At 39.8% G+C, this 11,525-nt stretch overlaps 1 protein-coding gene across 1 annotated transcript; it reads left to right on the top strand.

Moving 5' to 3' along the window:
• Positions 1-1,823: 1,823 nt before the first annotated feature.
• Positions 1,824-11,477, top strand: LOC141620258 (uncharacterized). The gene is made up of 5 exons (XM_074437178.1): positions 1,824-2,189; positions 2,261-2,701; positions 10,058-10,259; positions 10,420-10,492; positions 10,880-11,477. Exons 1-5 carry the CDS (start codon positions 1,824-1,826, stop codon positions 11,475-11,477), a joined length of 1,680 nt encoding a protein of 559 aa, XP_074293279.1.
• The last annotated feature ends 48 nt before the right edge of the window (positions 11,478-11,525 follow it).

Below are 11,525 nucleotides of genomic sequence, written 5' to 3'. Positions count from 1 at the left end.
TATAGAAGGTTTTAGATCTGCATACACCAATGATCTTTGGCTTGGTAATCCTGTTGAGTACAACATCAAAGATGGTTATAAATGGCTGAGATCACCCCTCCCTCGTGTTAAATGGTGGAGGGTTTGCTGGAATACCATGAACATACCCAAAACTTCATTCATCTATTGGGTAGCTATCCAAGGCAGACTACTCACAAATGACAGACTTGCTCATATGGGTGGCAATCTAGGCCAGACTTGTTACCTCTACAATGTGACTGATGAAGATCATACCCATCTTTTCTTTGACTGGCCCTTCAACAGCAGATGTGTCAGTCTGTTACAAGCTCATCTTAATGTAAGGTTCAATCCTCGGGAGTTAGCTGACTGGAACAGGGAGGGGAGGAGATAAAGCATTCTTAGCGGAAGAATTACTTGTGCTTGTCATGTAATGCTGATATACCTTATTTGGCAAGCCAGAAACATAACTAGAGTTTTGTTCAAAGTGCCTAACCCAAGTGCAGTTGTCAAATTAGCTATTCAGGATGTTTGTAGCATATTTTGGAGCAGGAACACTTCCGTCCTCACAAGAGCAGATGATAACTGGATTAGTAATTTGAGGAGATCATAGTTTTGAACTTTATGATTAATCAGATGTTATAATTTTTTTGTAAGCGTACCATTTGGATGATGTATTCTTTTTGTTGATACACACACACACACACACACACACACACACACACACACACACACACACACACACACACACACACACACACACACACACACACACACACACACACACACACACACATATACTTACCTTTTACCCAAAAAAAAAATATTAAGCGTGATTTTTACGGAAGCAACTTGCAGAAGAAAAGGGATTCTAAGGTTTCTAGAACCGCCAATAGAAGAGAAAACGGCAGAAAAGGCTCTCACCAAACGAGAGAAAATGCTCTCTCTAAAAGGAAGAGAGAAAAAAATTAATTAGACATCAATAGTCGTATAACTGAAGCTAAATAGAGTGTTCTCTTAAAAAGTTTATGAAAGTATATTATCATTTACCCCAACCCATAAGCTTAAGTGGGCCACCCTATAAAATATGGATGACCATAATATTCCTAGATATCTTAAAGGATGATTTTCAAATGATCGTTCTAATAACTAGGATAGAAATCCTTAGTACTCAAAATTATGCTTATGGTTATTGAGTACTAGCTCATAAACATGACAAATATGCACATCTCGTAGTATTTTTCGTATTCGTTTCACCTTCAAACGATGTCGAGCCTACAATCTAAACCTCCCACATTACATAGATATTTCTTACAAGATTATTCGAAGCCGTCCCATTTTTTTCTTATGATTCAATCCGACTTATCAAACTCCTTTGATTAAAACCGTATCTATTTAAATCATTGACATAATCCGTCCCTTCAATTAAAGTAGCCAAGCTGGATGTGGCTCATGTTAATTCAATTTATTAAAGATGAAATATAAAATCTTTATCCTAATTTATTAATTTTATGTCAAGTTTGCGTATCGTGTCAATGTTTGCATGCTCTCGTAATTCTCTTTATCAAAGATAAATCATTAGCGGATTAAAATTGCACTTTTATTTTATTTAACGAAACAAACATTTAGTCACATTACAATTACAATTGCGCTCCTCTATTAGTCAATTGAGCTCTCAATATTACAATTACAATTGAGCTCTCAATATTCTAAATTCGAGGTCTGTGCTTAAGGATTTCAATAAAACCTTTATTGTTCTTATACCGAAAAAGGATTGCCTGGAGAGAGTTGGGGATTTTCGACCGATTAGCCTCTGCAATGTTATTATGAAAGTTGTCACTAAGTGTATTGCTAATAGATTAAAAGGGGTTATGGATGATCTTGTTAGTCCATTTCAAAGTGCTTTTGTCCCTAATAGAAGTATTGCAGATAATATTGTCATTGCCCAAGAAATTCTTCATACCATAAATCATAGGAGTTATGGCAAAAAGGGTATGATGGCTTTAAAGGCAGATATGAGTAAAGCCTATGATAGGTTGAACTGTAATTTTATAAAAGGGGTGCTCTCTTACTTAAATTTGCCGGGCTCTAGGGTTCAGCTTATTATGAGTACTATTGAATCTGTTTCTTATGAAATTCTATTGAATGGTGCTCCTATGGAAAAAGTTGAACCTGCTGTGGGATTAGGCAAGGTGATCCATTATCCCCTTATATATTCACGCGTTGCACGGAAGTCCTATCTCAAATGATTCTCTACGCTCAGGATGACAATCTCATTAAGGGTATCAAAATTTGCAAGAACGGGCCGGAAATCTCCCATTTATTATTTGCGGATGATTCTCTCTTCTTTATTCGAGGTGACTATGGGGATTTGGACTTTCTTAAGAACATTATCGATGAATATTGTGTTGCCTCTGGGCAATTCCTTAATAAAGATAAGTCCTCTTTACTTTTCAGTCCAAATTGGTCATTTATGACGGTCAAGAAGTGCTTGACTGAGTTTACATTTGCTCCCAAGCATGATCTTGGAAACTATCTTGGTTTACCTACGAGTATTGGGTCTTCTAAGAGGGATTTATTTAAATTTCTTGTTGACAAGACTAAGCGAAGACTATCCTCATGGAATAACATTCTTCTCTCTTCGGCTGGTAAATTGACTCTCATTCGTTCTGTTCTCTCTTCACTATCTCTTTTCTCTCTATCGGTATTTCGCATACCGTTAAGTGTAACATCAAAGCTTCAGTCCTTGATGGTGCATTTTTAGTGGAGTGGAACTAGAACTAATAAGTCTATTCATTGGTGTAGTAAAGAATTCCTTAGTAGGCCTGTGGGAGAAGAGGGTCTTGGACTTCACCAGGACCACTCAGGTATAAGGATACTACCATCTCGGTTGCCCGAGGTACTGAATATCATAAGACAATAAAGAAACGTACTTTTAAAGTAATTATAGATTAAGTGATTACATGTTCAAACCAAAACTAATAAAAGGAATTACAAGGTTCTCATACGGTCTACAGCTAAAACTACCAAAGCTACTAGACTTCGTCCGACACAAATGGAAGACTTCTAACAGCCACGTGATGACTCATCCCGGCTATCCCATACGCGTCATATCACACTCGCTCAATAACTCGCTCACCACCCCGAATGGATCACCACGCTTTTAAAACATTTAAACGGGGTCAGCACTAATCACACAATTCAATACATATATCAACAATAAGATAAACAGATGACTTTAATCACACACACACAACCAACCAATTCCAATCACCTCAATCATCGATCCCCACCGACCACCGCCGATGGGGGACCGCAGCCGTTCCCACCTAAGCCCCGCTCATCATACCGAGCGATAACCCCGTCCATTAATGTGCACATCCCCTTCCGTGGCGGGTTCCACGAAGGGCGAAACTAGGGCGTGAAGCCACTCCCGCAAGTGACTCCACTCACCGAGAACGCATCTCGAGAACCATAGACAACAATTACAATCACAATCACAATCACAACAGTCACAATACAATTACTATATCAAACAATCAATCTCAACACATCAACAATCATCCCATTATGGGACTAATACCGAGTAGGAAATCCTACCCCGAAAAGCACAACAATCAGACGGTATCAACAACAGATCAAAAAGTCTCTTCTACGAACCCTCCTCCTATCATATAACACATAGAGGCTACACATCACAAACTACACACAAAACCCCAATCTCTAAATTAGGGTTTAACCAAACTTAACAAAACATTATAAAAATTATATTAAAAGCTTACCCTCGACGCAGGAACTCAACGATACGAATAACGACAAGAGTCGACCGTCCGTCGAACTCCGGAATTGCTAAGGATGCGATTAGGAAGATGAACTTGTTGCTTTCTCTCTTAAACCGGGTTTTAGGTTTTGTAAAAGTGATTTAAAACAATGACGACTATGTTTAAATACCTTAATCGCATAATTAACAAAACCCGAGAAAACTCCCCGTAAAACCGGACACTCGATCGAGTACCCAAGGTACTCGATCGAGTACCCCTTACTCGATCGAGTACCCCACTACTCGATCGAGTACCCAACAGTCGAAACTATTTTATCTCGCAACTTACCCTTACTCGACAGAGTAAGGGCTACTCGATAGAGTACCCCAAGACTTATAAATACGGAGTATTACAGTCTTCCCTCCTTAAAAGGAACTTCGTCCCCGAAGTTCAACCCATACATAAAAACAACCATACAGACTCGACCAAGACACAACAACTTAGCTAAGGACTCAAGAACTCGACCGAACATAGAACATGAACTCTTAACACCCACTCCACCAACTATGCTTACTTCCACAACATGACTCACTATATCGTATCTACCACATATATATCTCTCACGACACCAACTCCATACATAACCAACTACCATCCTCTAATGCTGCTAGCTCCATAATATCATCAACTATCAATTCCAATACCAAGACACTCATAGACATCAAACGGGATGTTACATTCTACCACCCTTAAAAGGAACTTCGTCCTCGAAGTTTACTCACACTCGTAACCTCATCATCCAACTGTCAATACTAGCGAAATATTCTCACACTCCTAAACATCACGCTACTACAAGCATGGTCATGACCTTTAATAAAATCACCCACAACACGAATCGATCTTTTATTCTACATCAAGACTCAACTTCCGAATATATTACCATATGTACAACCATCAAAATCTGTTTTATCGCATCCTACTCCTCTTAAGACAAATGTTACGTCCTCGTAACTCACTAATACCAAATCATATCTATATCTCATTACCCTATGTACCACCACATGTCAAAGATAACCGTCTATAAACCAAACACTCACCATTCTTATATCCAAGACTCCCATACATAAACATTTCCCATTCCTCAACTCATTCGGCATCGCACCTAACCTATACCATAAACTCGTAGCAAATCACCATACCCACTCTTCATTATTACTGCCAAACAACATACCTCTCTACGTAAGGCACTTATCTCCCAGAAGCATAACTCACGGTCCGCACTCGTTACGTACACGCACACTAGATCCTCAAGTTCTTTCTTTCACTACCGCAAAATTCATACACAACTTAACATGACACTAATTTCCCCAACACCCTACACTCACTGTCTCAACAAAAGATTATGAACTACCTGCCGCTTTCAGCTCATTACAACACATGTTCCACGAATCATTTTCCATTACCATGTCTACCGATGTCTCATCTGAAAACAAGATCAAAATTACCGTAACAACCTCTCACAACCGTGTCCCATCAACAGATTATCACTATCCCATGACAACAACGAAACATATACAACTCTATTTCACATCATACTCTACCTCATTCCCAACTTAACCTGGTAAAGAAAACATGAATAAGCAAGACAACCTGTCTATCAAAGACAAACCGACACTCGCAGAGCAACATCAAACAAAACAACAATCTATGTATAACTGGTATGTACTTTCGAAACCCGAATCATAATCATCCCGCCTACTCCACCACAACCGGTGACGGCATCACAACACCGCCACCAACAGCCACACCGTAGTGCGAAAGTACCCGCATCACAGCACTATGTACCGTGCCCGGATCACCACCCGAGGCACCACAACCACACCGATAGACATCACAACTGCATACAATTCCCATAAATACGACTCAAAGATAACTTCTCGGACAAGAAAAACTTACTCAAATCCACTTTATTAAATCACCACGTAACATATTATATGGATAAACAGATAAGCATCTCATGAACATCATCTCTACCATTTTCCGGAATACACATGTGTTATTAATACACATAAAATTATAACTAGCCATGTCAAATCAATCAAATTATTACCTTTTTGGATATCATTAAATTAAATTACCGTGTCCAACATATATACTACCGAACATTCATAAAACAATTTTATAATTATCATGCCATACCACTTCTTGTGAGGTCAGAACTTCACACAAACATTTACACAAATCACGACCATAATCACAACCAACTAGTCAATCCCGACCACGTAAGTCACCACTCGAAAAGGTTACCTGCGCCCGAGTTTAACTCATATGCCCCTCATAACATATTCCCCCATTCGCACAACCATCACTTCCTGCCAAATATAATCACACCTTCACTATTCAACTAATAGCGTCTGCCTCATCTAACCACATCTTATACCCTCCCACAATCATACACAACAATCAGGTCCCTACCCAATCAACCTCTTTAGAATTGCTACCTTTCTAATATTCCATCACTCTTAGCCATTAGCGATAACACCACAATGCCACCGCTGCTCGTATATCAAATCTCTTACACTCATATCAAAATAACATGGTTTTTCTCCTATTTTTGGTTAACATTGCAAATAACGAACATCAAACCCATCCACAAAATTACCTCAACATTATTCCCAATGCTATCTTATTTGTATTGTCATCCAACTCTCCACCAAATATCTCGTATCGTGCCAATACTCCACCAACTTCTTACTCCCTTAATTCCTCGAAACTCATTACCAAACATGTTGCCCTGAAACTCCTATATAACCCTTAGCTAACATCCTCGTGATACCATCACATATTTCGATGATTTCTTATCTTTATATCACATAGCTCCGGTGAACATTTTCCTCAGCTTACTTTTATCCTTCTTTTCTCTTTACACTCAATAATACCAATTAATAGTTCAACTCCTTATTCCTTCTAGCTAACTCTTTAGAAATCTGGTTACCCCTTCGTTGCTCCAAAACTTAATTCCATTATTTCCTACCGACATCATCTCACTCTTTCTTACCATGGATCTTCTCTTATTATGCTATCACTCATACTTGCCACTAATCTATCCATAGAACCAACGTTTAATGTTCAAACAATTGCATCCCCCTTTTTACATCTCTAGAAATCAGAATTCATTTAATACCGTTAATTACCCAAGGAAATCACACAGTAGTTTCATCTTTTAATAAACCAAACCTCCCAAACTCACTCACTGTCTACAAATACACCTCGCGACATGTCTCCACAAAGTTCACTATATATTACTCTTCTCAACCCTTTTAAACGAACTTTCATAAATCCATAACCCACACGACTCCTAACCATTTCCCTCCTTAACTCTTTACACATCTCAAGCTGCCACTATCCACATTCTTACTTTCAATCTTTTCATTCTCACGTTCATTATACTCACATCATCCCTTGTCTACATTCACTTATTTTTACATTACTCAACACACAATCATATCACTCATCCCGTCTCGCAAAACGTGCTCCATGCCTCAATAAACTATACCAATCTTCCTTTTCTTTTTCCACCATCTATCATAATCACATATAACTCATGTCCTCCCCACCGGACTCATACTCATCATAGTGCCACTCTTTACATCATAAGATTGGGTAACTTACGCTTCAGGACCAACACATACGTAAAACAATGCATAAAGAAGTAATACAACACCTTTGAATTAAACATAATATGCAACGAATGTCAAAAGACAAACATATGACCCGAAATACGCATATGACTGCCACAGATCCCACTCGATCGAGTACCGGAACCTACTCGATCGAGTTGAGGCTACTCGATCGAGTGCCCAACATGCTCGATCGAGTGCCCCGACTCGAACCCAAACGGACCTTCGATCTCGACTTACTCGACCGAGTAGCCCGGCTACTCGATCGAGTGACCCCATACTCGATCGAGTGCCCGAGGTACTCGATCGAGTGCCCAAAAACACGATTCTTGTCAAAATAACGACAAGTACCCACTCGATCGAATCAAACCCACTCGATCGAGTCATGCGACTTCGTGAATACTACCCGAATGTTATCTCACATACCCTAACGTACTATGCATTCATTATTATTTCAACATTATGATTACAACTACGCATTCAAATCTGCGCGACTCCTCATACAATTAACAAAATAATCTACTTCGTGTTATCAAGTGCCACGTTATAAACAACCATCATGCTTTTCATCCAATTCGTTATATAAAACACATATCATTGAACCTCTATTCTTCATGTTACTACTTACCAAAAGTCAAACATTACCATCTATCATGCTCATATAACATTCAACTTTCAATTATGTATTACCCGCATGTTTTAAATTTTCATAACTTTTCATAACACAAACCACACCCATACGCTACAAATCCTATTTCCATGTTGCTAATACAACAACATTGCAAATCCACTTCATCACACATCATCATATACGAACTACTTTCTTTTTCTACCATATCATTCATCATTCTCATATACTTTTCCAACGATTCCAACCAACATGTCAACCAACTATCATGCAACTTGCTTTCAACAAACCATATACAGCACAATTAACATACACGTCGCACATATACACACGGACTCCACGTTCCCATACCATGTGACTGGCTTAAGTATCATGGGGCCAAGATTTTGAAGTGAGGGCGCCTACTCACCCAAAACCTAGCATCACCCGGCTCCCATTACACATACACCAGGTTCATTTTATTAGACTCCCTATGTTCATTATGTTCATTTGTTACAGGTTCCAAAATCGTCGCTCTGATACCATTTGTAACACCCCATACTCCAAGTGCCTTACCAGGACCACTCAGGTATAAGGATACTACCATCTCGGTTGCCCGAGGTACTGAATATCATAAGACAATAAAGAAACGTACTTTTAAAGTAATTATAGATTAAGTGATTACATGTTCAAACCAAAACTAATAAAAGGAATTACAAGGTTCTCATACGGTCTACAACTAAAACTACCAAAGCTACTAGACTTCGTCTGACACAGCGGAAGACTTCTAACTGCCACGTGATGACTCATCCCAGCTATCCCATACGCGTCATATCACACCTGCTCAATAACTGCTCACCACCCCCGAATGGATCACCACGCTTTTAAAACATTTAAACGGGGTCGATTAATCACACAATTCAATACATATATCAACAATAAGATAAACAGACAAAGCTTAACACACACACACACAACCAACCAATTCCAATCACCTCAATCATTGATCGTCCACTGGACCACCCCTGCCAGTGGGGGATGCACCGTTCCCACCTAAGCCCCGCTCATCATACCGAGCGATAACCCTGTCCATTAATGTGCACATCCCCTTCCGTGGCGGGTTCCACGAAGGGCGAAACTAGGGCGTGAAGCCACTCCCGCAAGTGACTCCACTCAGCCGAGAACGCATCTCGAGAACCATAGACAACCAATCACAATCACAATCACAGCCGTCACAATACAATTACTATATCAAACAATCAATCTCAACACATCAACAATCATCCCATTATGGGACTAATACGAGTAGAAATCCTGCCTGAAAGCACAACAATCGGGGGACGGTATCAACAACTGTATCAAAAAGTCTCTTCTACGAACCCTCCTCCTATCATATAACACATAGAGGCTACACATCACAAACTACACACAAAACCCCCAATCTCTAAATTAGGGTTTAACCAAACTTAACAAAACATTATAAAAATTATATTAAAAGCTTACCCTCGACGCAGGGAACTCAACGATACGAATAACGACAAGAGCTGACCGTCTGAACTCCGGGAATTGCTAAGGATGCGATTAGGAAGATGAACTGGTTGCTTTCTCTCTTAAACAGGGTTTTAGGTTTTGTAAAAGTGATTTAAAACAATGACGACTATGTTTAAATACCTTAATCGCATAATTAACAAAACCCGAGAAAACTCCCCGTAAAACCGGACACTCGATCGAGTACCCAAGGTACTCGATCGAGTACCCCCTTACTCGATCGAGTACCCCAGCTACTCGATCGAGTACCCAACAGGTCAGAAACTATTTTATCTCGCAACTTACCCTTACTCGACAGAGTAAGGGCTACTCGATAGAGTACCCCAAGACTTATAAATACGGAGTATTACAGTTTTAACCAAAATCTTCTGGCCAAGTCTGCCTGGAGAATCTTATGTGTTCCGGAAAGCCTTATTAGCAAAGTTATTGGTAAGCTTGGTGTTCAAGATGATATTTTATTTCAGAACCCTTGGAAGGCTCCCCAAGCGTCGTCATGGGCTCTAAAAAGCCTTGTCTGGGGCTCTGATCTTATCTATAACAATATTGTTTGGACTATTGGATGTTCTTCTCGTCTTAATGCTAGGAAGAGTAAATGGATTAAGGGCTATAGTCTTCATGATCTTTGTGGGGATTTTATTGATGCTCCTACTGAATTCCTCGCTACTGGTTGGTGAGCTTCATGGTAATCATAGGAGATGAGATCTCTCTTCTCTTGGTTTCGATCCGGATGAGGGAGTTACAAAGAAAATCCTCGCAACTTATATCCCGTGTCAGCCCTCGGATGACTCCTTCTACTGGAAATTCTCTAAACATGGTGTTTTCACAGTCAAGTCGGGATACTATGTTGCCGCTATGGCCTTATCTAATGGACCTACCTCGAATGTTGATCGCTCTAGAATGTCTGTACCAATTGTGGCCTTCTGCAAATCAAAGCTCTAGAAGTTTCCTATTTCTAACAAACTAAGGGTGTTTCTATGGAAATTTATGGCTAATGCGCTTCTAGTGGGCTCTGAATTCCTCAAACGAAAAATGAATTGACGCTCCTCCTGTTCTCTTTGTGATGAATCATCTCCTTGTATGGAATATATTTCTCACCTCTTCAGAGATTGTAGCTTTGTAAAGGCTTTATGGTTTGGCTGTCCTTTAGGATTTAGAATCACGGGAGGGGTGGACATTGATGCTAGAGTTTGGGTCATAAACTGGGTTACTTATTTCTTAATTGGCCCAGATCCTAACTCCCTTCTCTTTCCCCTTATTGTTACCCTCTGGAGAATTTGGTGTTGTAGGAATGAGATGGTCTTCAAAAACCATCGCCCTTGGCCTTTGAGTGCTCTCAATTATATTCTTGGTGGCATTCAGTGTATGAATGAGGTTGTGTGCAGTAAGGATGCTAGCCTCCTTAGAGCACCTTTGTTGGACTCCTCTCCTGTCTTTGGTTTAGCTAAGAGAATTAGAAACTCCTTTCCCTATTGGATTATTGGTGGACCTGGGTTCGAAAATGTTTGCACTATCAAGTGTGATGCTGCCTGGAAGGCCGATAAAAGTTCTGGCATGGGGTGGTGCTTGTTGGATGGTAATGGGACCTTAAGGAATACTGCTCGCGCTCGCTCGTTTGGCTCTTCTGCCCTGCATGCTGAAGGACATGCAGCTATCATGGCACTTAAATGGGCCTTGGACGAAGGGTACCTTCTTGTTAGACTTGTTACGGATTGTCTTATCTTGGTTATGCAGGTTGCTGGAGCGGAGAATGCGATTGCACCTGTTAAGTGCATTATATATGATTTAAACTCTATTGCGTCTCATTTTCAAAGTTGTTCTCTTAGTTTCTGTCCTAGAAGGATGAATAAGATAGCTCATAATCTTGCTCCAGAGGCTATTTTGTGAACTATGCTATTTGTTGCTGTCAAAAATAAATAAAAATAAATAAAATTA

The sequence above is a fragment of the Silene latifolia genome, chromosome X (assembly GCF_048544455.1).
Source record: "Silene latifolia isolate original U9 population chromosome X, ASM4854445v1, whole genome shotgun sequence".
NCBI lineage: Eukaryota > Viridiplantae > Streptophyta > Magnoliopsida > Caryophyllales > Caryophyllaceae > Silene > Silene latifolia.
The sequence above is the reverse complement of the archived record's forward strand: the minus strand, read 5'-3'. Positions and strand labels throughout refer to the sequence as shown.

Coding starts and splice junctions, on each gene's coding strand:
- LOC141620258 (XM_074437178.1), top strand. CDS start 1,824: ATGAAAGTTGTCACTAAGTGTATTGCTAATAGATTAAAAGGGGTTATG. Junction 10,260..10,419: donor TACTGAATTCCTCGCTACTG/GTTGGTGAGCTT, acceptor GTGTTTTCACAG/TCAAGTCGGGATACTATGTT. Junction 10,493..10,879: donor AATGTTGATCGCTCTAGAAT/GTCTGTACCAAT, acceptor TTGGTGTTGTAG/GAATGAGATGGTCTTCAAAA.